The sequence below is a fragment of the Aristolochia californica genome, unplaced genomic scaffold, assembly GCF_029961685.1.
Source record: "Aristolochia californica isolate CCGP_79_NKW_82.1479 unplaced genomic scaffold, dmAriCali1.0.hap1 SCAF_1, whole genome shotgun sequence".
Lineage (NCBI taxonomy): Eukaryota > Viridiplantae > Streptophyta > Magnoliopsida > Piperales > Aristolochiaceae > Aristolochia > Aristolochia californica.
In genome coordinates this window covers 8,866,150-8,892,967 of record NW_027181770.1, presented here as the reverse complement: position 1 = coordinate 8,892,967, position 26,818 = coordinate 8,866,150, and the positions used below count along the sequence as shown (strand labels likewise).

Genomic DNA, 26,818 nt, shown 5'->3' with positions numbered 1-26,818 from the left:
TATCCCATGTTGTAATTATCTTTTCATGTAAAGTTAATCTTTCTTATTCTAAATTGTATAAATACCACCCTTAATCAATTGTAAAGATGTAGTTAAGTTCAATATTTAATACCCCTCTCCCTCCCATTGGGTTTGCCGATTGAGGAGGGGTTGGTTCCATGTCTCTACCTCTATCTTTGGTTGATCTGATTAATTTTGAATCGTTGCATTGGTTGTATAGAGTTGTCAAATTTGCTAAGGTGGTGATAATACATTTGTATAACTACTTGTGGTACTTAGTAGTTACATTCATTCATTTGAGATTTAGTAGATTAGAGTCATTTAAAAGGGAAACATTTGACTGTCTTACTTATTGCATGCAGTGTTGATAGGTAATAATGTAAAACTTTCGGTAAAATATTTCTTTCTTATTTAATTATTTCATATGTCGTTTTACATCGGTATTTATACAATAATAATTACATTTAGATTCTAAAACTAGTGTTACGGAAGATTTTTTCCTTTGTTTTTACAGATCTAGAAGATAACCCGACAGGGGAAGAAGTCCTCCTCTAGAGGATCTCACGCTAACAGTCCCCATCAAGTTGAAGCATACAATTCTCTGATGCCCAACTTGCCAAGTGAGTTGTAGAAGTTCTTGTTGTATACTGCTTTTGTAAGTATGTCTGCCAACTGGTCTTCAGATTTAACAAATGGAAATCGAATTATCTTTGCCTCAAGGTTTGCTTAATGAAGTGTCGATCTACTTTCACATGTTTAGTCCAATCATGTTGAACCAAATTATGTGGAATATCAATAGCCACTTTGTTATCACAGAATAAGATCATCTCACAGTTTAGCCCAAAGCCAAATTTGGTTAATAATCTATGAAGCTAGAGAAGCTCACATTGACCATTAACCATCCCCACGAAACTCGGCTGCAACACTTGATAAAGCTACCATTTTTTGTTTCTTACTTCTCCAGGTAACTAGGTTCCCTCCAACAAAAGTAAAATAGCCTGAGGTGGATCTTCTATCTGATATATTCCATACCCAGTCAGTATCTATAAAGCCTCCAACCCTTAGGTAATGGTTTCTTGAGAACATGAGTCATTTCCCAGAGGAGGATTTTAGGTACCAGAGAATTTGATTCATAGCATTCATATGATCTTCACTTGGACGGTGCATAAATTGGCTTACTACACTTACTGCATACGTGATATCAGGTCGTTTATGGGAGAGATAAATAAGTTTCTCAACCAACGTCTGGTATTTTCCTTTGTCTATTAGTACTTGGTATTGGTATTCTCGAAGCTTGTAATTTGAGATTATTGGGGGTATTTGCATGTTTACACTTTAGTAGTCCAACTTTTGATAATAGATTTAAGATATATTTTCGTTGGAAAAGGAATATACCTTTGTTGGACCTAACAACTTTGATTCCCACAAAATATTGAGTCCTCCCAGATTTTTCATCTCAAATTTTGTTGCCAATTACTCTTGAAGTCTTGTTATTTTTTTTGGATCATCTGCTATAATGATTTTATCATATACATACACTATCAAAACTGTTACTTTACCTCATCGATGCTTGAAGAATAACGTATGATTTGAGTTACTTTGTTTAAAACTATATTTCGGCAATTCCAAACTCAATCTCCCAATCCATGCTTTAAGAGATTGCTTCAAGCCATATAGAGTTCATTGCACACCATCTTTGCTTCAGAATTTGCCACATATCCTAGAGGAACATCCATGTAGATTTCTTCTTCAAGATCTCCATGGGGAAAAATATTTTTAACGTCAAATTGGTGTCATGACCAATCAAGATTAGTTGCAAGACATAACAAAACTCTAATAGTATTCAATTTGACTACCGGTGAGAATGTCTCTTGATAATCCACGCCATATGTTTGTGTATATCCTTTTGCTGCTAGCCTTGGCTTGTACCGTTCAACTGTTCCATTGGATTTGTATTTGATGGAAAATACCCATTTACACCCTACTATTCTTTTACCTTCAAGTAAAGGAACGAGACTCCAAGTCTCATTTTTCATTAATACCTCCATTTCTTCTTTCATGGCTTGAGCCCACTTATGGTCTTTTAGAGCTTCATAAACACTTGTGTGAACATATGTTGTGAAGAAAGTTCATTTACAAACTTCTTGAGGGGGTCAAATAATTCTTTTTTAGACACATAATTGATAATAGGATATTTCGATTTTTTTCCCTCACTTTCGGGGGAATATTTATTCAGTGGTTTGCCCCGATTGTGTTTGACATGTAATTCATAACCAACAGGAATAGCCATATCATTAAAATTTTGAGTGACGGGAGTACTTACCTCAATGATATTCTCAGGAGATGGGTCACTGGATATTGAGGGGAGAAGGGGGTACTGCTTCATCAATTTTTGAAGATGTATTCTTTGGATATGGTTCCACAGTGGTTGCTATATCATTGTCCTTGAACCAGTCAAATGCCATTCAATTCAACTATTTTTCTCGTGTCTGCCTCTAAAGAGAAGAATTGGATGTAGTAGATTAGTAAAAAGTTTAAGATTCAAAGAATGTGACATCCATAAATACATGTGTGCTAAATAGTTGGATTGTAGCAACGGTACCCTTTTTGATGGACCACATATCCCAAACAAACACTGAACGACACACGGATCAAGCTTTGAGTGCTGGTTTTTGTGGAGAATAACGAACACAATACAACCAAAAATTCGATGGGGGTATGAGGTGGATGGTCGTAATAACAACATCAGGCCAATGATGACTAGGCACTTGAGTCCCAAGTCAAAGAGTCGAGTTGTTTAAAAAATGTGGTGATTTTTTTTCTCTGCAATACCATTTTGTTGAGGAGTTTGAGGTTTCATGAATTAGTCTATGGTATTGGAAATAATCACGAAACTGATGATTCACATATTCTCCACCATTATCAAATCAAAGAATTCGAATATTGGTGAAGAACTGAGTTTGGATCATCTCATGAAATAATTGAAAGGTACGAAAGACATCATCCTTGTGTTTCAACAGGTAAAGCCAAGTCATTCGTGTGCAGTCATCAACAATGACGACAAACTAGTGGACACCAGATCTAGCATCATTGGGGGAAAGACCTCACACATCAAAGTAAATTATAACGAAAGGATCATCACTCTTATTCATACTTAACAGATAATTGACCCACTAACTTTTAGCTAGAATGCAAGTCTCATAGTTAAAATCCAGAACTGACAATTTAAAAAATAGATCAGGAAACATATGTTTCAAATACCCAAATGAAGGATGGCCTAACCGATGGTGCCACAACAAAATCTATTCCACTTTGAGGTCGTTCAGGTGCCGCATGTGATATGCACGACCTAAACTGAAATCTTCCATGTAATAGAGCCCCCTCCTCTTAGTATCACACCCAATAATCTCTTTGGTGAAAATAACCAGAATAAGACAAAATGTAGGGTAAATAAGAACAACACAATTTAGGTCGTGGATAACTCTACTCACTGATAACAACTTGTGAGAAAGAAATGGCATGAGTAGTGTATTAGATAATGATAGGGCTAGTGATAACAACATTATTCTAGCCCCTGTTACTGGAGAAATAACTCCATTAGCATTGACAATGCTAGTTCGTTGGGGAGGAGAGGTCTGATAAAATCATTCGCATCAAATGCCATATGGTTCGTTGCTCCAAAATCGAATATCCACATGCTACGATTAACCGCTTTAATAGATCCGAGGAAAGCATTACATGGGTCCTTATCTGTATGAGGAGGATCATCGTTGAAATACCCCACCTTGTCTTTGCCTATGATACACATCTCGATAACCTGGGATAGGTCAGAGTCTGGTCCGTCTCAAGTGCGGTCTGAATCTAGTCTGGGTTGAGTCTTGGTATGAGTCGAGTCTGGTCCAAATCTGGTCTAATCCGAATTTGGTCCAAATCAAGTCTTGTCTTGTCTAGTCTGGTCTGAATTGAGTCCGGTTTGGTCCGGGCTACTGGGTTGATTCAGCCTCAAGTCTGGTTCGTTCGATCTGGCCTGATACGGTTCGTTTCGGCCTGATCCTGTCAGGTCCGGGTCACTCCTTCCAATTAAATCCGCCTAAGTTAGGAAGCGGATTTAATCGAAACGACGACGGTCTCTGAACAACGTCAAACGGGAGTTTCCTTGCCCAATGACTCCCTTGAACTGCACGGGACGAAAAGACTTCCGTCATCTTCGGAACGTTGTTCCGCACATCGGAGGTTTGGCTAGAGTCGACTGTCATTGTGACTAGGGGTGACATCGAGCTGAGCCGAGCCCGAACTTGCTTATGTTCGAGTCGAGTTTGATTTAAATATTTTGAGCCGAACCTCGTCTCGAGCCTAAAATTGTTATCGAGCTCGAGCCCAACGAGTTCGAGCCTCAACATACATTTAAAAATTTTCAAAAAATATATATCGAATATAATGTATATAAATTATGCATACATTTTACATAAAATTGGGCATGACCTCTACATAAAATTGAGCATAACTTATATATATAATATGTGTATAAGATTGGGCATAACCTCTACTTAAAATTGAGCATAATCTATATATATAATACTTGTATAAAATTCGGCATGACCTCTACTTAAAATTGGGCATAATCAATATACATAATACCTGCATAAACACTCCATAAAATACTCCATAAAATTGTCTATACATTCCATAAACATTTCATGAAATTGTTTATACACTCCATAAAATAATCTAAACACTCCATACACTGCATAACATTATAAATAAACTCCATTCAATAATCAAACACAACAAAATTAAATAAAATATCACTATCAATTTACAATCACCCAAATATTACTATAAATCCTTTAAATAAAATCCTATTACTATTACAGACTTACTAGAAAATTACAAGAAATATTTTAAATTTTTCTTAGGAAAGTTAAATGGACCTCTTATTGCCTTTTCTAAGGAAATAAATAAAAATTAATAATTAATCTAATATATTATTATACTTATCGATAAATTTTTAATCACATAAAATGTCAAACACAAAATTGCTATGAAAATTGCCTCATGCTCAAAGTATTATATCATCAACTGTCAAATACTTATTCAAAAATTTTCTATATGGTTTTCTAACCCATCTTGGCAAGAAAATCTTACTTGGAAAATTATATGATTTTTTAAAAAGAATTTATAATTAGAAAAATATTTTGAAAAAATATGAGGCACTAATGGTTCCTATATTTCTATTAAAAATGTCTTTTCAACATTTATTGAGAAACCCACTAATAGTCTCTAGAAACGTATTTCTACTAAAATATCTTTTCAATTTATTTAAGAGCCATGAGGAAGGGACAAAGAGTTTTTTTTTCCTTGTTTATGATCTCACACGTAGGAGTGGCTTTGAATAAATTATATATAAAATTATGCATACATTTTTAAAAAAATATAATGATAGGGGAGGTTCAGGATTGAATTTCAATAATGGATTAAAATGCACCAATATTAATATTTTTTACTCCAATTGTTGTCTAGCTTGTTTTGTAATTTTTGAATCTCCGTAGTGCCCCTAGATAAAAACTTATATTCTAGGAAAAACTAAAAATATTTTTCCTATGATATATATTCCCAAAAACACCTTGAAATAAAATCTTATTACTATTAGTGACTTATTAGAAAATTACAGGAAATATTTTAAAATTTTCTTAGGAAAGTTAAATGGACCTTTTATTGTCTCTTCTAGGGAAATAAATAAAAAATAATAATCAATCTAATATATTATTATACTTATCAATAAATTTTGAATTAAATAAAATATCAAACACAAAATTGCAATAAAAATTGCTTCATGCTAAAAGTATTATAGCATCAACTGTTAAATACTTATTCAAAAATTTTCTATACAGTTTTCTACCCCATCTTGGTACGAAAAATCTTACTTAGAAAATTATATGATTTTTAATAAAAAATTTCAATTAGAAAAATGTTTAAAAAAATGAGACACTAATAGCTTATAGAAAATTATTTCTATAAAATTTATTTTTAATTTTTTCCAGAGGAAAAAGTTTTTTTATTTTTTTACTTGATCATCTTCTTGCGAGGAAGGGGAAGATTATTTCTCCCTTGTTTTGGTTTTCCGCCGAGACGACACGGAGGGAAGGGGGTTACGGCGTGGGGGAGGACCTATCGTCGGGGATGACGGCCACGACGGAGTCGGCGGTGTTGGAAGCGGCAGTGACGGAAATAGAGGCGACAGCGAGGAGAGGAAGAAATCAAACGGACGGCCACAGAGGCGGCCGGCGAGCAGTTGCGACGGCGGTATAGACGCCGGCGAACAACTACGACGGCGGTAGAGGCGGCGACAACAACCGATGGGAGGTGACGGCGATGACGAGGGGGGAGGCAAAATTTTTCCCCCCCTTGCTCTCGCTCGCGATCCATACCGATTCATAACAATTCGACTCATTTCGAGCCGGCTCGCGAGCCGACGAACCGAACCTAGCTTCAGTCGAGCTCAGCTCGTTAAGGGAAACGAGCCCATTTCGGTGCTCGAACTCAGCTCGAGCTCGATAAATGACGAGTCGAACCGAGCCGGCTCGTGAACCGGCTCAGTTCGAAGCCACCCCTAGTTGTGACCGTCACTTTTTTTTCTGCCATTTTCGAAGAGGATGACTTCCCACAGTGGGAGTTTTTTATTTGGGAGATGGGTCTACAATCAAGGAGAAGAGTCCTCCCTCCGCCACGAGACCGGAGCCCATCTACGTCGATGCCAAAAGAGCTAACCTGGCTCTAATACAAGTCCTCCCGGAGGATCTCACACTAACTATAAGGCATGATTGCCCTTGCATATGTCGTAGTTGAAATCGATTTTGAACATTCTTGGATGTTGTTCATTCATAAGGGTGGGCGCAGGTTGGGTTTCTCAGAACTTCAAACTCGATCCCAAAACTGAACATATCCCACCCCCACCCCTCGCCCTGCATCGCCTCATTAAATTACAAATAAAATAATTAGCATAATTAAATTAAACAACTTACTAATACACCATAGGAGTGAATAACAAATAATTTATTCAAATGAAACTTATATGCATAAAAATATAAATAACTTGAAATAATTGCAATCCATGACCCATCCAAGTCTAAAATCTCACGACACATCATTCTCCTTCTAAAAAGCATTGATTAGATTGTGCAACAAAATCCTCACACATTATGTTTCGTTCATGGCTTGGCTTAGATTTAATTATAGCTCTACAAAATTCAGTTTTAGCTCTGCCAGAATAAATTATTCAATTTTTTGATTCGTATTCTGTTCGTTTTTGTGTTGAAAAAGGGGAAAACCCCGTAAAAGCGGGACTCCATGGTCGTCGCAGACAAGCTATGAAGAACAACGGAGAAGAGGAGCAAAAGGAGGGCAGTTTCAATCTCGACTGGAGATTCAACCAAACCCTCAGAAATGTACAGGGGTACGTCTACTGACTCCCTCTTTAAGTTTCTTTCCATGAGGATCTCTTTCGGCTTACTTAATGCTAATGTTTTCCTGCCCCGGCATGACGGAAATTTGCGTTAGATCTGTGCTTTTCAATTGTCAATTTCGAAGTACATAATATGATTTTTCCGTAGATTTTCAATTCTATATCAGTGGTGGAATAGTTATGACTCTGCCATGCACTTGATCCATTGGTTTTAGTGATTTTAGTTGGATAATTTATTCTGGTTTCGTAGATTGGTTGTCATAAAATTTTGGAGGAACTGGGATTTTCTTTGATATGTGAAAACGGATAGCCAAATCGAAGGGTTCGTCTTTAATGGCTGAAAGGAATGTTTCCAGCTAGGTTTTTTCAATAATTGCTAATCATTTGTCATTTTTCTTTTTGGGTTAATGAGGCTTGTACTTCTTACGTCTTTGTGTAAACTGGGAGTTCCAATAACTTTACCGCGACATTGTGCAACTATTTCCTACTTTTTCTTAGGCTCTTCTGGAGAGTAGGTCGCTGTAGCACCCGCCAAAAGGAACCTGAATGTCACATAGAAAATGTTTTAATCTATGGCGGAACAATGATTTTCATAAAGAAAAGTTTTCATTCTTCCTAATATACATTTTTTTTTGTTTTTTTCTTTGTTCAGGTTACTTAAAGGTCGCAGTTTTCCTGGTAAAGTTTTGCTAACCAGAAAAGAGTCCTTCAACGATTCTAGCTTTCCTGAACAGTCTCCAAGAACCGAAAGGAGTCGATCTGAAAATGATCTTGGACCCAGTGATCACATGGGAACTCCTGAGGTAATATTGATGGAATTCACACTCCGTGTTGGCCTAGTCTTTCTCCCTCATATATTACTTGTTGTGTATGAGCATCAAATTCCCACATTGAAAAAATGGTTTTGTGCAGGGAGAAGTTCAAAGTGCTGGAAAAGCACTAAGCAACATAAGTAAACTTAGATTACCAACTACAAACAGTGAGAGCACTTCTGGAGGTGTGCAGAGATCTATATCTGGGGCTAGATCTACAGATTCTGCCAGAGTTTCAAAGTTCACAAAGGAACTGTCCGGAACAACTGTTATACTGGGTCCATTCTTTAATACCAGAGTGCTTGTCTTTGAGTTGATTTATTTATCTGAGTATTGCCATAATCACAGACATTATTTTACCAGTGACTTCGATATTAAGCAATTTCTATATCTCAAGTCACAGACATGGATTTCTCAGTTAAAGTGCACTTGCTTTTGAAGTCTAATCGTCTTTATCTGTGTATCCATTGAACCTATTCTCTACAACTTTCCTATTAACTTCTGCTAATTTGTCAATGTTTTCTAATATTTTTCCAGAGAAGTTGCGGGAATTGGCTTGGAGTGGGGTACCATCATATATGCGGTCAAATATATGGAGGCTTCTTTTGGTATGGTGTTTTTCTGGAATTTGATGCTAATATTGACAGACAAGTTTGCTAAGTGTGATCATGTTGTACAAATTTGCCACTTTATGGTCATTTATCTCCTGATTTGTTTGTTTATCACTTTATGAGCTCATTATATGCATGTAAAGTGTATGTTGTGATTGGGATTTTTAACATTGTGTATCAGCAGAAACCAAAAGAGATCTACTATGTTACCTGAATCAGATGATTCTAGTTCTTCAGTAGAAAGACATGCATGGTATAGCCACTGATAGTTAACGTTCATGTTGCATCGAAGGGAATTTCATCTCTTGTAGGAGTAAGCATTATATAGAAGATCTCGTTAGTCTTCTGAATATACCAGCAATATAAGGTGGGGAATATAGTCACAGAATATGGAAATCAAAGATGATGTTTTACCCTTTTCCAAATGGATTTACGTGATTCAGCTGTCATAGTAAAGATTTATTTATTTATTTTTGAATCCATGCTCTTCTGATGTCATTCTTCTGTGTCTTATCTTTTCCATAACAACAAAATTTACAATTATTATCATTATTATCATTCGTGGCAATAATCTTACTGTTGGTGAGAAGTAGCCTTAGCTTTTTCTTGCTCTGCTTATATCTCGGAACATCAACACTTCAGCATTGCTCAAAAAAGGGTCTTGGAGTTTCAATTCACTTGTTTATCTTTATCTTTTAGGATTTAGGGGGTTCTTTATACTTGTTTGAAGTTTAAAATATAAGCTGACGGCAGGGATATGCACCACCTAATTTAGATAGAACGGAGGTGGTTCTGAGAAGAAAACGACGTGAGTATGTTGACTGTGTCTCCCAGTACTATGACATTCCTGATACAGAACGTTCTGACGATGAAATTAACATGCTTCGCCAGGTATGTTTTGTTGAAACAAAAAATGGCCAAATCTTTTTCTTTTGTTTCTGAAGAATAATGATTTCTTATTTTGTCTTTTGTCTTAGATTTCTGTTGATTGTCCTCGGACTGTACCTGATGTGACGTTCTTTCAGCAACCAGAAATACAAAAATCTCTTGAGCGCATTTTGTATACATGGTTAAGTGTTTTGTTCTTTTTCTTTTGGTTAGTTAAGTTTCACAAAGTGCTCAGGTTGATCTAAGGTTCAACTTGATTTTCCCTGCTGTTTTGAAATAGGTTTAATTACTATTCCACCTCTGAAAAATGTCAAAATTACTCTCACCCCTTCAAGAATTGCAATTTACATACAGTTGATTTAAAAAGCATACTCTCTGCTCCTTATTTTATTTTTTGACAAAATTTGATGAATTTACTCTTAATTAATTATTTACAGGTTTTCTTTAAAAAGGAAAAGGGGGAAGAGGGACCTGTTCACCGCTTCTTTCAGATGTCGGGACAAAAGGAGGCCATGCTCCTCTCTATTTGGGAGTGGAGGGGGAAGGGTGGAGCCTCCCCCCTCCCCCCAAATGGCGGCTGGTAGCTGTCCCCCTGTTGTCAGAGGGGAGGGAGGAAACCCACCCTTTCCACATTTTTTTCTTCTCTGTTGCCTCTCTGTTTTCAAAGAGAAGAAAAAGGGGAGTTAGGGCCTAGCCCCTTCAGTCATGGGGTGTGGCGGTGGGGGGCAGCCTGCCTCCTCTCCTTTCTCTTGATGTTCGGAGGGAAGGAGGGAAGAGGCTTCCTGAGTTTTATTTAGACTTAGATACTTTTAATGAACCTGATCCCTGGTACCATTCTGCGGTAAAGACCCTTGCAGTGGAGCTGTCAGTCCTGAGAGTGTCTCATAAGATACTGCTTCAATTGCTTTGCAATGACGAATAAGTGCTGCTTACCAGTTCCCTCCACTGTGTTTGGTAACATAGCAGGCAGTTTGCTTGATAAAGTACTATTATTTTGAATGTCAATAAAATACTAATTTAGTAATTAAAGAAGGGTATCTTGTTCAACTTTTAAAAAAATCAAATTAGGGGGTGAATACAAGAGGCCAGAGTAATTTTCGCATCTTTAGGTGGGTGAGAGTAATTAATTGGAAAACGACTTTTCAATTAAATATTGGCATTTGAGAATGTCATACAACAACTGTCACAACTTTTTATTTTGTTAATTAGTTATTTTTTAATTTTTATGTATTATTTTGAAATGATTACTTTGTGTATCAGTTGAAAACCAGAAACTCCTGTTATAACATTTTTACTCCATATATTTTCTGAAACCAGATGTATTTTTTAGTGATGACATAAGTGGGTATTTATGTATTTTGAGTTATTCACCTGCCCAAATTTGCTTTACAGGGCTATTCGTCACCCAGCAAGTGGATATGTTCAGGGAATAAATGATCTTGTGACACCTTTCTTAGTTGTTTTCTTGTCGGAGCATTTAGAAGACAGCATGGATAAATGGTCGATTTCAAACTTATCTCCATCACAAATATCTGATATAGAAGCCGACTGCTATTGGTGTCTGTCAAAATTGCTTGACGGCATGCAAGACCATTACACATTTGCACAACCGGGCATTCAGAGACTTGTCTTCAAACTAAAGGAATTGGTCCGACGAATTGATGGTACTTTTTCTTTTTCATTGTTGAAGCATCCTTTGCCAATGCCTTCTTAACTATTTAAGCACCCTTCGTTTCTGAGTTCCTGTTGGTGGTGAGAATTTCTTAATACCATCGAAACTTATTGACATGACCATTTCACAAATTTGGAATCTGTATATTCTTGCAATTTCCAAAGAGAATTTGCTTAGGTCCTTGTTGAGTGTCTCCTGTGTACATCATTGTTCTTAGACCTTCGTACTTATTGTATTGGGATGGGATAGATAGAGCTTTTCACTCCATTCCTCATGTATGGTGATTCTTGTTAGGTCACCCTTTTCACGTCTTTCCTGACAACTGCTATCCATGTCAGCTTCGATCTTCCTTTTTTCCTCTGGTTTATCATTCTAGATCTGTGAAACTGTTCTCAGTGGTGCATTATGTACATAGAACATGCCTAAACCATATCAAATAGCTCTATATCATTGTTTTCATCCAGTGGTGTCACCCTTTAGTGCTCTCTTATATGTTTATTTCCAATCTTCATGGTTTACCAACTCAGCGTTTCACTTCTTGTTATCTGGGATTTGGCTCTGTCTGAGATGAGTTGGAGGGAGTCAGACGGTCTGACTTGGATCAGAGAGAGCCTGGTCCATAGTGGTGTATATTATGATAGCCATTATGAAGTTTTCATGCCTAAAGAAACAGAAAATAAGGTTTCTTCTGTGTTTTTCACTAAACCATATTGTAATACGATATAGTAGATTACAGAGACAACGTCAAATCTATTAAAAAGTTCTTTCAAGTGATCCATCAAACTTACAAAAACATCATTAAGTGATCAAAGCTATTAGATAATTTATTTATAACTTCAATCGTATAGTATAATATTTGGCTCTAAAAGGAAAGTTGATTAGATCAAAGAACTGTCCCTGAACTCATCTTATATGTCTCATCATATATGTGTTGTGCTTCTTCCTTGATAAAAGCGATACAAATATCTTAAAAGTGCTTGGGTTCATTTTTTACTTTTTATATTTATATTTCAATATTTGTAATTTTTAAAATGATACATTAAAACAAATCTGAGACATCTGTTTTTAACTCCGACGAGTCATTTGTACCCAAGACTGAGCTGTGCAACCTTGATGTCATCATTATCATCATTGTTATATTTGATCTTCTGCAAATGTCTGTCCTTTCTTCTCTGTCTGTCACTCTACCATCAAAAGTAGCTAGTCTGCACTATCTTTTATGATCTTCAAAACTTCATTTCTTCAGATTGTCTGGTGTTGTTGTTGTTTGAATATGTTTAAAACTTTTGACATGTGATTTGTTGGATTGGTTCTAGAACCTGTTTCAAGGCACATGGAGGAGCAAGGTTTGGAATTTCTGCAGTTTGCTTTTCGCTGGTTCAATTGCCTTCTGATTCGTGAGGTTTGTTTCAACTAATAGATAATTCCTTTGACTACTACTTGAATTGAGCTAATCTTGGGCTTAATATTTGACAGATTCCATTCCATTTAGTAACTCGGTTATGGGATACATATCTGGCTGAGGGAGATGCTCTGCCTGAGTTCCTTGTGTACATATTTGCCAGCTTTCTTTTAACGGTATGTTTTGAATGTTTTACTCAACGGTTCTAATATTTGGAAACAAATAAGATTGGCAAAAATTACCTGCTTGGCTGTTTTTGAACCCATCAAAGCTAATCCTTCCGTTTCAATTCAGTGGTCAGACAAGCTTCAGAAACTTGATTTCCAGGAAATGGTCATGTTCCTCCAACACCTTCCCACACTGAACTGGGCCGACCAAGAACTAGAGATGGTCCTATCAAGAGCATATATGTGGCATACTATGTTTGAAAATTCTCCCAGCCATTTACTCAGCTAGAGACCTCCAAATTATTTTTTGTTTATTTCTAAAAGTGTTGCTTATTTCCCTTAAAGCTTCCTCTAATTCTTTGTGAATTTTTTTTTTTTGTTTGATTTATGTTTGTAATTTGGCGTCTCAGATTTTCTTTGTATTTGTGTTGAGTAGAGCAATACCAGTGAACTTCCAAGTTGCTAAAATTGTAAAGATTATCTGCCATTCTTTCTTATTCATGTGGGTTCAAGAAGTGTAATCTACCCTGAAATGTTTGAAATGATTAATTCTCTTCTTCAGTTCATCCACCAAGTATCCTCCAGTGATTCTATTAATAATCATGATTCTAATAGTATGAATCCAAATGATCAAAATGGTTTGAAGTCAGTTGGATTAAGCTCGGTTGGGACTTCAAAAAATTACAGATTTTGGCAGCCTATTAGAGAAAAAACTGATATAAAGATTTATTTATATAAGAATTCAAAGATCACAATGGACAAAAAGGTTTCGGTAACTATGGAATTGAGTAGCTGTTGAATATCCAGAGATTTATCAGTTCACAACACTGACCACCCAACTGAACTCCCAATCTACGTCGCAAAAATGATGATATTTACCCGTCTTTAGAGCAGGAAAATCTGTCTTCTGTCGGTCTCCATGGGTCTCTCCGCCTCAAAAAGGGTCTCACGGATCCTCGAAGCCTCACCGGAATTCGATGCCGCCTGCACCAGTGTCTATGAAGACTGTCTGAATCTTACACAGCATGCCTTCCCCGGTGTTACGGCCCTACCAGCTCTACGACGCCTCTCTGCGCCTCCACCTTACCCTCTCCTCTTCTCTTCCTTTCGTCAAACAGTGGGTGTCATCGCCTCCTAGCAAGGTGCAGGTCGATCACGCAATCGCAACCACCGCCGAATATAAGGAAACATTAAATTTGTTAGAATTCAAGGCGTTCTCGCTCCATCTCTTCAGGTATGTAATTATATCCAATGCTCGCGACAAGGTTCTCCGACGAATCCCGATCGGAATCGCTGGAATTGCCGGGCTGGGGGCTGTCACTCGATCGGGGAAAGGTGTGGTGGGATCTGTCATGGGAGTTTATGCCCTGGGAGTTACTGCCGCTGTCTATCTTAGTTTGTCTGGCTAGGATTCTTGCAGATTTAGTCCTGGTTTATCTAGAAACTTTGTCCACCATATCTAGTTACTCGGATCTAGTTGCTACTCCAACTATTCTCTGAATTAAACTACAAATTCCGTTTTAAAGGGTCAATATTCTGCTCTATCCAAATCATTTTTGCTGCCATCATATGAAACCGGATAGTTCTTCCTAAAGGGTTCTGATTGTTCGAAACCATCACCCCATTAAATAAAAATCCCCCAGAATCTGGAAGCAATTCGGTTCCGAAATCCCTAATTCAACAGCCACCGGAGGCAAACAAGCACCTCCTATGGATAATCAAAGCTGTCTACCGGCGGCAGTGGCGACAATAGGCAAGTATGGCTACACCTCCTCATTTCCATCAATCTTCCAAACTTGTTTCTCTCGTTGGATAGAAGGGAAACGGAAGGCTACACCTCTGTTACAGAAGAGTAAAAAGGAAGAAGGCTCACAATTTCTTCACAACTATTTTTATTGAATTATTTCATTTTGTCTATACAGAGCACACAGCACACCGCACTCTACTGAGTGATTAACATAGAAACTCACCACCAACCTTCTGCTTATCCACACAGACTCCTCATAATCCTTGTGGCTTCAGTGAGACTCTACTTCGCACTAGCCCCGACATGTTCAGTCCCACTGACTGTAACGGTTCTTGAACTTGCTTTCCGCTTCGTCCCGATCACGACATTTTTCGTAGCTGTTATTACTGTATCCGTAGACTTGTTGATGGGCTTCTTCCCAAGAATCATAAACTCCCGGATTGAATCCCTTGTAGACAACATAATGTTTCGAGTTGCCTGCTTTTTCGTAGCAGTTTCCTGGATACCCATCCACCTGCTCCTTTGCAGCCGCCCAATCCTTGTACACTCCTGGGTTACGACCCTCGTGTACAATATACACCGTTTTTCCTTTCCCTCTTTCCGCCATCCTCTACTCAAATCAAACACTGAAAACCTGCAAGCCAGTACTAGTGAAAATTAGAGTATGTGCACTGGCATAGTAGACATCAAGCCTTGGGAGAGTCTCCAGTAAATTCTTTGACTCATTAAACCTCTATAAGAAAACATTCTCAAAACAAAACATGAAAATTTGTCTAAAATGAACAAACATGAAAAGTTGGAAGCCAAACAACTTCAATCTGCTTCAGATCCTCAATTCAATAACTTTCTTCATATCCTACTAATTATAAACCAGTCAATAGAAACATGAAACTCTAGAAGTACAACCAATGGTTAATCTACTCAACCTTTCAATGTCAGCTACTCCTCCCTTATATATCCAACAAACCACAGACAAGATCAATCAGAACCTAAAATCACAGCAATTTAATAAAATTGCTGGAAGTTTACATCTCAGCAAGCACCTAAGGGAAACAAGACAAAACAGAAAATAATTTAAACCCTAAAAGAGAACATCTCGAGATTCGTATGGAAAACCTTAAATCAGACCTCATAGAAATTTTGTCTCGGTATATTGACAAAATCAAAGCCTTAATAATCATAAAACAAACGTAAAGCCCTTCGATCCAGCACTAAATCGCATCGATTGAGAAAATAAACCAGGAGATGATGAGAACAAAGAGAAAAACGATATTAAAACAAAAAAGATGAAGGGGAAAAATTGAAAACAGGAAGGGTAACCAGAAATCGAACTTACCCTTCTCTTTTCCTCACTTTCTCCTCCTTCGTCGCCTGCTCTTCCTTTCCCTCTCTCTCCCTCTTTTTTTTCCCGCACTCTTTATCTCTCGACTTCACCCTCCTTCTCCAATCGTTTCTTTTTTTACTAAAATCCCCCAAATTATCTTACCTATCCCCAGTGTATCCATAAGTTATAACTTGCTTAGTACAGGAAGATACTTTTTTCATAACAGTTCCCTGAGTATCGTTCACCTGCTCCCTTTCCGTAAAGGTACATATTCCAGTACTGCTACTTGAACGATTTTTTGTTTTAAGTTTTTTTATCACTCCTGAATATATGGATTCTGGATCATTCATGAATACATGAGCAATGTTATGCACTGTCCACACCTTCGAAATGCAATCAGCCCAAACTGATCAGAAAATAGAAATGCCCTCGTACTCGGAGGTAATTCGAAACTTTCGGGAATCTACTAAAGAAAAGATCAAATTGCTCACCTCCACAACCTCTCTTCAACTTTCTTCTTTAATCCTAATCATCTCTGACAAAAAATGTTGTTTAATCACCGCATCCATCAGCGACCACTGTAACACCCGGTGGTACCGATGAACGAGAATGTTGCTCTTGAAAACTGTTTCGAGCAAGCTTTGTTCAACTTTAGTGATTTGTCCTAGGTCGTTTTGAAGCTTCTGTATCCGGCTCTGCTCGAAGACAATCTGCCCCAACGATGGCGTTACTGCTGGAAGAAGGGGATGGCGTGAAGTTCTCCTTCAAGGAAGAAATGAAGTCCTTGATTCCTTTCTCCTCAATTTCTGCTATTAGCATCTCCTGTTTATCATTCTCTTCTTCGTTACCCACTGCAACACAAAAATAAAATGAGAACTCGAGCTTCAGACAGATGACAGCACAACACCTTGCAAGAGAAGAAATTGCACCCTTGTATAGCCAGCAACAGTAATAACAAGAGAAAATTTTACCTGCTTCAAGAATCGTTTTGAGAGTGTTGGCTGTAGGCTGTGAATTCGTGCAGACGCCAGCCACTACGCACGCTGCAACAGCCTTCATTTGTACTGAGAGAAACAGAAGAAAAATCCACAGAGAGGAGGCCAAGCAGGAAAACAAAAACAGAACTTCATCACAGATAATGTTCTAGTGAAGCAAATCCCAAGATACTCCAACCCCTACGAAATCATACTTGGACATGTTGAAGTCCAGAGTCACGTACCCTGATTAGATACTCCAACCCCTACGAAATCATACTTGGACATGTTGAAGTCCAGGGTCACGTACCCTTATTTCTCATATACGAAATGAAATTGCTAAAAAGGGTTCTGCAAAAGAAAAATGCCTTCATCAAGGTGATGGCTTGCAACCAGATAACAAATGCGAATCAGTTTCATGCCGCTGGCTTTCGTCCAAATGATTCCAAGCAAACAGATCATTAATGAATACTCTAAACGAGCCCAAGCAACCAAATTGTATTTCCAATTCTTCTCCCACTTAGTGTGAATCAACTAGTAAGTAATTAACTAAAACTCGTATAATTTAACAGCAATTAAAGCACACGCAAAAGAACAAACGGGACCCAAAAAGTTCACCCAAAAATCTTCACTATAATAAAAGCCAAGATTACAAAGTTAAAGTTAGAGGCAAACAAGCAAAAAATGGACTTCGAGAGTCACGAACATGCTCATAAAATTTCAACTTAATCCGACCACGGATGCCCCCTCGATCGGAGATCTTGATGAAATACAGACAATTCTATTTTTCCTCCTCTTCTCTCTTGGTGGCTGCCCTTTTTCTCTGTTTTTCTTCATACACAAAAAATGCGACTTTTTAAGGGTTTAATAACTCTCTCATAGAAGTGGGCCGGGAAAAGAATACCACTCTCTCTATGTGGTCTTTGTCCCCACATGGGCTTCACATAAATGGGCCATCTTCCACTTAGGAGGGAAACCCAAACCAACAAATCTCCTCTTCGCTACTAATGCCTTTGTTAACATATCAGAGTCATTGGAATCTGTGTGATTTTTCTCAAGTTTAAATAACTTCTCATTAAGAGCTTCTCTTATCCAATGGTACCTCACATCGATATGTTTTGACCTTGAATTAAAAGAAGATTTTTTTGTTAGATGAATGACACTTTGATTATCACATAACAAATCATAACGTTGTCGTTCGAAAGCAAGTTCCCCAAGAATTTTTTTTCATCCATAACAACTTTTTAGAAGTTTTTATTGCCACAATAAACTCTGCCTCTATGGTAAAAAGAGCAACACAATTTTGTAGCTTAAACTGCCAAGAAACTTCTCAACCAGAGAAAGTAATCAAGTATCTTGAAATAGACTTATGGGAATCTACATCTCCTGCCATATTTGCATAAGTGTAACCAACTAACACTGGTTCGCCATTCCCAAAGCTAAGTCTCAACTTGGAAGTGCCTCGAAGATACCTCATAATCCACTTTACTGCATTCCAATGCTCTCTTCATAGATTTGAAAGAAATCAGCTAACAACCCCATTTGCATGAGCTATATCTTGTCTTGTACAAACCGTTGCATACATCAAACTTTCTACTCCAGAGGCATATGGAATTCTTTACATATCTTCCTTCTTATTATCTTAAGGAGGCTTGTGCAAGGTATACAACTTTAAATGAGAAGAAGAGGAGATTTAACTACTTTAGACTTATCCATATTGAATTTTCAAGTACTTTCTCAATGTATTGCTTCTATACATATATAACTTCTTCTCCTTTCTATCTTGATAAATTCAAATACTGAGAATTTGCTTTACTAGCCCCAAGTCTTTCATGGCAAAGGAATGACTTAATTCCTTCTTCAAAATTTCAATTCTAGAAAGATTTCTGTCAACAATCAACATGTCATCAACATAGAGTAATAATATAATAAAATCATCATCACGAAACTTTTGTACAAACACACAATGGTAAAAAATAGTCTTCTTGAAGCCTTTCTCCCCCATAACTGACTCAAACTTTTTATACCCATTGACTGGGTGCCTATTTCAAACCATGAAGACTTTTCTTTAGTTTGCATACATACTCATCTTTTCTCTTGACATAGAAAGCTTCTAGTTGCTCTATATAAATCTTTTCCTCCAATTCACCATGAAGGAAGACAGTCTCCACATCCATTTGCTCAATCTCTAAGTTAAGGCTAGTCGCTAAGTTGAGAACTACACGAATTGAAGACATTTTCACAACTGGAGAAAATATCTCATCAAAATCAATGCCATTTATTTGACTAAAACCTTGATAACTAGTCTAGTTTTATATCATAGCTAAGAAGAATGTTTTTCTTGTTTGAATCTATAAACCCACCGATTCTTCTTTGCTATTTTGCACTTAGACAACTTTACCAGTTCAAAGGTGTTATTTTCATGCAATGACTGCATTTCGTCTCGAATAGCATCAACCCATTGTGTCTTATGCTCATCTTCCATGGCTTCTTCATAACTCTCAAGCTCTCCCTCATTAATCAATAGTACATACTCTTTTGAAGGATACTGCTTAGAAGGTTGTGGTTCTCTAGGAGACCTTCTATATGTAGCACCTGTTTGAATCTCGAGTGGCAGTAATTGAACAAGAGACTCATTTTCTATGTCAAGCTATAAAGGAGTATCAACTTTACTTGGAGCATGTTGGTCAACCTCTTCATCATTTTCAACTTGTGTTGACAAGTCTCTAGAAGAAATTGGATCTAAGTCAATTAAACCATCTATGTAGTGGGATGGTGTTTTCTCTATCTTCTTAATATCTTGAATAGTTTGATCTTCCATAAACACAACATCTCGACTTCCCACAAGTTTATTTTCAATGAGATCATACAATGTATAGCCAAACTCATCCAAGCCATAGCCTAAAAATATGCATTGTCGAGTTTTTACATCAAGCTTGAACCTTAAATCTTTAGGGACATGCACAAATGTTTTACACCCAAAAATACGCAAATGGTCATAAGAAATGTCTTTTCTAGTCCAAACTCTAATCAGGTACATCAAAATGAGGAGAAACACATGGTGTGATATTAAGAGCATGTACAATTGTACTCAAATCCTCACCCCAAAAGAATTTCGGCAAGTGTACCTGTGAAAGGAAGTATCTCACTCTCTCAACCAGTGTCCTATTCCTTCTCTCGGCTAAACCATTCAACTAGGAGTTTTGGGAAGCAGATTTTGCTGTCAAATACTTTGTTTTCAATAGTAATCATAAAAAAGACCAGAGTATTCACCCCCATTATTTGTTCTAATGCACTTTATTTTTTCATGTTTGCCTTTTAACTAAAGCATGAAATTGTTTAAACACATCTAATACTTCATCTTTTCTTTTCAAAGTATACACTCACAACTTTCTTCAATATCATCTACAAAGGTAACAAAGTAACAAAGTAAAGTGAGCTACCAAGTGCTCTCGTCTTCATAGGTCCACATACATCAGATATATCAAATTAAACTATTGCTAGATTTCTTAAAGACAGAGAACCCTTGAAAGAAACTTTGTTCTTTTTACCTTCTAAACAATGGGTATACTTTTTCAAGGTTGCACTTTTCATTCCATATAAGAGATCCTCTCTACGTAGTATTTTCAAACCTTTCTCACTCATGTGAGCAAGTCTCTTATGCCATAGCTCTACTGTAAAATCATTCTCCATTGCAGTAATAATGTTTTTAGAAAGTTTTACCTGTAATATTTATAAAGTAGAGACTTTCTTTCCTTGAGCAACAACCATAACACCTTTAGTGAGCTTCTACTGATCGTTACTAAAAGTGCTACAATACCCTTCATCATCTAGTTTACATGCAGAAATTAAATTCAAGCGAATGTCAAGAATGTGTTTAACATCTCTAAGGAGCAATTTATTATCATTTTGCATATCTAAGCACACATCTCCCACGCCAATGATTTTACCCAAGCCATTTTTTGAAGTAGTTTGAGTGATCTTCTATGTAATTATGAGAGTGAGTGGCATAAGCTATTATTAGTAGTTAGTTTAAGTGTTTTATGCCAACAATTCCTTCTATGCACAAACATCCTCCTAAGGAATGCTAAAAGTCCTCTTCAAGCTCTCCTTAAGTTCTGGTGTATTGAAGGAGTGACTATTCAATTAAGTTGTTAAAATCCTAAGTTAGGGTTTGAAGAATAATTTTAGAAACTCACTAGTTTTAGTTCATTTTTTATTGTTTTCTTACCAACACCTAGTTCATTTCCCCCTTTTTAATCACCATTGGTTATTGAGTGATTAGAATTCAGGTTTAGAATCGCAAACAACAATAAAAAATATTCGAAAAAGGGGTCATGCTTGTGTGATCTATTTGGCTGATTTCCTTGCTTGTTACTTACTGAATTTGCTCACTTGATATTATATAGTTTTTCATTCTATAACTTAAAAAAAAAATTAGTTTTGATAAATTCTTGTCCTCTTTTTTCCTACGTTAACCTATCTGTTCAGGTTTTCTAAAAAAAAAAGTTCTTTTGTAAGTCATAATGTTTGAATTGTTAATACTTCCTCTTCCTCTACATATGTTGATTTCAGCAAAGGTGATCCCTTGAGGATTACTACAATTCCACTTAAAGGCTTAAGTAATTACTTGTCTTGGCCCCAATGTGTGAAATATTTTTTGATTATTGGAGATCTTGTTGAGCATATAGCTCAACCACCTATGCATGTGGATCAACCTTCTTACCATAAGTGGTTGTGGGAAGGCACATTATTTATAAACTGGTTGATTATCAGTATGGAGGAATATGTGGCAAACAATGTGGTGCACCTACAGACAACCAAAGTAAACACATTTTGAATTATATTCTACCCTTGACACTCTACAAAAGATTTATGATATTTTTCAGTAGATGTGCAATACAAAGTGTAAAGACAATGTTCATGAGTACTTTTCCAGATTCAGAGGGTTGATGCAAGAGTGCAAGATTGCACAACCATATGCACTTGATGTTGTCACACAAGACAAGCAGAGGGAAGACTTGGTCTTAGCTATATGTCTTGCTAATCTACCACCATACTTGGATTTTGCCAAGTCATAGGTGCTTAGCTTTGTTGAAAAAACTTTTTTTAATGAAGTATGTGCAACCATACTACGGGTTCTGGTTAGGGAGTCCCACAATCAACCAGAACAAATGGAAAACTCAACAATGTTCTCCCATGGGAGAGGGAAGTATGGTTCTAGTAGAGGTAAAACGAGAAGTGGAAAGACACCTCGTAGAGGAAGAGGTAGAGGTGGGTATGCTCCTACCTCTAATACTGGTGGTCAACAAAGGAAGTATACATTTTGTGGGTTCAACAACCATCTAGTTTAAAATTGTTGGACCTATATGGCAAACCACCTTATTTCAAGGTTAATCAAGCATTAACCTCTTCTACATCTACTAATAGTGAAGCACCCTTAGAGTCCTCTAGGGGAAGATTAACTCTATCAGAAGAGGATCATGAATTGTTTTAAAAGTTTAAAAGTATGCTGGCTACTTCCCAAAGCAACATAGTTGCCACAATTGCTACTACCAGTACGTGTTCCTTTCTCTCATTCTCGAGAATTTCACCTTGGATCATTGATTCGGGAGCCTCTGAGCACCTCATAGGTAAAATTGAATTTTTTTCCTCTATGACACCATACACTTGAGATCGCTTTGTCTCCATTACAATTGGATCACAAACTAGGATTCATGGTATCAATATATCTACCATTTCACCATTGTTTTCACTTTTTAATGTCTTGTTTGTCCCTTAATTTCCATTGAGTCTTATTTCGACAAGTCCATTGACCAAAAGATTAAAATATTTTGTTACTGTTTTTCCATCTCATTTTTTGTTTTAGGACATCAAGACGAAACAGGTGATTTGTGGCGGTCATGAAAGAGGGGGCTTTTACTATATGGACCCTACTACATTGACAACAATAGAAACAACTACAACAGAAGAGGCTTCCATGGCATAAAAGGCTTGGCTATCCCTCATATTCAAATTAAAAAAGTTTAGTTCATTCCCTTGATTTGGTTTCACAGTTTTCATGTGAATATTATGAGCTTGGAAAACACCATAGATCGTTTTTTCAACTCAAACAAAACAATATTGCTTCTAGTCCTTTTACTTTAGCTCATTCGAACATGTGAGGACCTGTTAATGTCCCAAATATATCTCAATCTATTTTTTTTTTATATTTGTGGATGATTACTCGAGAGTTACGTGGTTATATTTGATGAAGGATAGGGCTGAGGTATTTCCTATTTTCACCTCCTTTTATGTTATGGTGGAAAATCAGTTTAAAACCAAGGTCAAAATCTTTCGGTTTGATAACGAGAAAGAGTATTTTCCTCTCCCTTTAAAATTATTGCCAGGAAAAATGGATCATTCATCAATCGTCCTATGTTTATACACCTCAAAAAATGGTGTGTCCGAAAGAAAAACATCCCATTTTATAGAAGTTGACCGAACTATTATGTTGTCTATGAGTACTCCCCAGTTTTATTCACCTTATGCAATCCTCACTGTTTGTTTTTAATTAACCATTTGCCCTCTAGTGTGCTCAAAGGTGCCACCCCCTTCTCCAAACTATTTCCAGATACAGTTGACTTCCTGTTGGCACCTAAGGTATTTGGATCCACAACTTTTGTTCATCACTCTCCGGGATAAATTCTTAGCCTGGGCTGTTAGTGCATTTTCAAAAAATAAAAAAGGTTATGTGTGTTAGTCTTCGTTGTTGAAGAATACATTTAACTCGACTATGTCCCACAATTTTTCTTAGCATTTGGTCACTCTTCCGCCAAGAAAAAAAAAGAGTCAGGTACCAATGGGTCTTCTCCCTATGGTACAAAAGGTTTTGTTGCTAGATAAAATGCTCGATTAGTTTCTAAAGTTTACACTCAAGTCTTATTTCTCTAGCAACCAATTTAAATGGGAGTTACATCAGTTAGATGTCAAAAATTCTTTCTTTAATGGTATATTCTCTGAGGAAGTCTACATGTACCAACCGGCTAGTTATGTGGTTGAGGGAGAGAAAATATGTCGGCTGAATAAATCAAGGTCAAAATCTTTTGGTTTGATAATGCGAAAGAGTTTCCTCTCTTTTTTAAAACTATTGCAAGGAAAAATGGATCATTCATCAATCATCATGTGTTTATACACCTCAACAGAATGGTGTATTCGAAAGAAAAAATGTCATCTTGTAGAAGTTGACTAAACTATTATGTAGTCTATGAATACTCCCTAGTTTTATTGGCCTTATGCAATCCTCACTGCTTGTTTTTAATTAACCATATGCCCTCTAGTGTGCTCAAAGGTGTCACCTGTTACGATATGCGCAAATGTATATTGGATGTAATTTATGTTCATAATTGTTGTATAATTAGGGTTATGTACATAGGGTTATTAGATTAGGCTTAATGGGATGGGTAGTATTGTATTGGGCTCATGGGCCATTTTGTAACAGGAAAACCTAAAGCTTAAATACATAATGAAAGGGGGAAAACCCCCAACGAAAACCAGAGAGCTCAACTCTCTCTCTCGTTGGTGTTTTGGACTGTTCCGTCAGTCCCGTGAGGTAGTGGTGGTTTCATTTACCACAGTGAGCTCGCTGTGCCGTCAGCCGTTGGGTTTCGTTAGATCGTTCATTCAACCATCGGATCGCTCGTTTAACATCACCCTCTCCTCCAAACTATTTCCAGATATAGTTCACTTCCTATTGGCACCTACGGTATTTGGATGCACATCTTTTGTTCATCACTTGGGGCCTCTCCGAGGTAAATTCCTTCTCCGGTCTGTTAAGTGCATTTTCTTGGACTTTTTCAAAGATAAAAAGGCTATGTGTGTTACTCTTCGTTGTTGAAAAAAACATTTATCTCAGCTGATGTTTCTTTTTTTGTGCATCAACCCTATTTTTCTACTAGCTCTCCTCTTGGTTTATCACCATCTACAGGGATGCCAAAGCCACTTATTCTGATGGATTTTGATTTTTAGACTGTGGACCAACCTTCTAAAGACCCTCTCTATGCACCCGCTGATTAGTCGCATGTGGAGTCTTTAGATCACCATGAGGCATGTTCTCCTCCTTTATTTCCAATAGTTTATGGACCACCTTATGATACTAGGCCCAGTACTCTTTGCAAAGAGGCCCGCTTCACTACTGTTAGACCTTCATCCACTTCACACCATATCTCTCATTATGTTTCCACTCACTATTTGTCTCTGAGTTTGTATATTTTTTTGTCTGAAGTGTCTGATCCGAGATGGAAAAATGTCATGGATGAAGAGGTTCAGGCTATGTACCACAATTCCATTTGGCATTTAGCCACTCTTCCGCCAAGAAAAAAAAAGAGTCAAGTGCCAATGGGTTTTCTCTCTATGGTACAAATGGTTTTGTTGCTAGATAAAAGGCTCGGTTGGTTGCTAAAGTTTATACTCAGTCTTATTTCTGTAACAACCAATTTTAAATGGGAGTTATATCAGTTAGATGTTAAGAATTCTTTCTTGAATGGTATACTCTCCGAGGAAGTCTACATGTACCAACCAATTGGTTATGTGGTTGAGGGAGAAATGTCGGCTGAATAAAGCAATATATGGGTTAAAAAAATTCCCACGAGTTTTGTTCGATAAATTTACCACTGTGGTTACAAAATTAGGTTCAAGAGTTGTGAAAGTGATCACTAAGTGTTTACCAGAAATTCCACTAAGGGCAATATTCTTAAGGTGGTATATTTAGATGATACTTTTTTTTATGGGCAATGACCTTTGTGGCATTTATCAGGGCAAGCAAGACCTTAATACGGAGTTCAAAACGAAGGACCTCAGGTTTCTCAAGTACTTCATTGGTGTTGAAGTTCTTCAATCCAAACATGGTATAATCCTATCACAAATGAATTACATACTTGATTTGTTGAAGGAGACTGGGATGCTTGGATGCAAGCCTGCAAACACACATAGGTAATGTTAAGTTGTGTGTAGGAACTGGTAGTGATGTTGATGTTGATTGGTTTCAATGGTTAGTTGGGAAGCTGATCTATTTCATAATCACAAGACGGGATATTTCCTATTCGGTCAATGTTATCAGCCAATATATACACCAACCACAACAATCACATCGAGAAGTGTTGGAAAGAATCCTTCGGTATCTCATGAAAAGTCTAGGTCGAGTGCTGCTATATAAATGTCACGGTCATACAAAAATTGAATGCTTTGCTAATATTGACTGGGTTGGGTTCCCAGATGACAGAAAATCCACCTCTGGTTACTGTACAACTATTGGGGGTAATCTAGTCACCAAGAGAATAAAAAAGCAAAATGTTGTGGCTAGATCGAGTGCGGAAGTGAAATATCAAGCTATGACACTTGCAATAAGTTAATTATTATGGCTAAAATCATTAATGACTCAATTTGGGTTCCAGATAACCATGCCTATATAGCTTCATTGTGACAATCATGCAGTTATCCATATTACGACCAATCCAGTCTTTCAAGAGAGAACCAAACACATTGAGATAGACTATCATATCATATGAGAAAAACTTCAAGCTAGAATGATATCTATGTAATATATCCCTTAAAAGAATCAATAGAAAGACATCATCACAAAGGTTGTTGTTGCCATCATATGAAACCGAATAGTTCTTCCTAAAGGGTTCTGATTGTTCCCCCCGGAATCTGGAAGCAATTTGGTTACAAAATCCTTAATTCAACAACCACCTGAGGCACACAAGCACCTCCTATGGATAA

At 37.1% G+C, this 26,818-nt stretch overlaps 2 protein-coding genes and 1 long non-coding RNA gene across 3 annotated transcripts; 2 read left to right on the top strand and 1 right to left on the bottom strand.

Moving 5' to 3' along the window:
- The first annotated feature begins 7,223 nt into the window (after window positions 1-7,223).
- LOC137958593 (uncharacterized) lies at window positions 7,224-13,482 on the top strand. The gene is made up of 10 exons (XM_068805659.1): window positions 7,224-7,453; window positions 8,115-8,265; window positions 8,375-8,552; window positions 8,812-8,882; window positions 9,639-9,776; window positions 9,863-9,954; window positions 11,166-11,437; window positions 12,762-12,847; window positions 12,922-13,023; window positions 13,142-13,482. The coding sequence occupies exons 1-10, from the start codon at window positions 7,368-7,370 to the stop codon at window positions 13,301-13,303; spliced, it is 1,338 nt and encodes a 445-aa protein (XP_068661760.1). The 5' UTR covers window positions 7,224-7,367; the 3' UTR covers window positions 13,304-13,482.
- A 326-nt stretch (window positions 13,483-13,808) lies between these two features.
- Window positions 13,809-14,580, top strand: LOC137959285 (uncharacterized). Its single transcript, XM_068806685.1, is given in 2 exon segments — window positions 13,809-14,056; window positions 14,058-14,580. Coding segments are annotated over 2 exon segments (489 nt in total). The 5' UTR covers window positions 13,809-13,933; the 3' UTR covers window positions 14,424-14,580.
- A 309-nt stretch (window positions 14,581-14,889) lies between these two features.
- On the bottom strand, window positions 14,890-16,525 carry LOC137958586 (uncharacterized). Its single transcript, XR_011113999.1, has 2 exons — window positions 16,098-16,525; window positions 14,890-15,395 (listed from the first exon to the last, which is right to left on the bottom strand). It is a non-coding gene; the product is annotated as an uncharacterized lncRNA (long non-coding RNA).
- Window positions 16,526-26,818: the final 10,293 nt, after the last annotated feature.

Bases quoted from the DNA above. Each gene is read 5' to 3' on its own strand.
- LOC137958593 (XM_068805659.1), top strand. From the start codon at position 7,368: ATGAAGAACAACGGAGAAGAGGAGCAAAAGGAGGGCAGTTTCAATCTC. The intron at 8,883-9,638 runs GTATGGTGTTTT...AGCTGACGGCAG, and splicing joins ATATATGGAGGCTTCTTTTG to GGATATGCACCACCTAATTT. The intron at 13,024-13,141 runs GTATGTTTTGAA...GTTTCAATTCAG, and splicing joins TTGCCAGCTTTCTTTTAACG to TGGTCAGACAAGCTTCAGAA.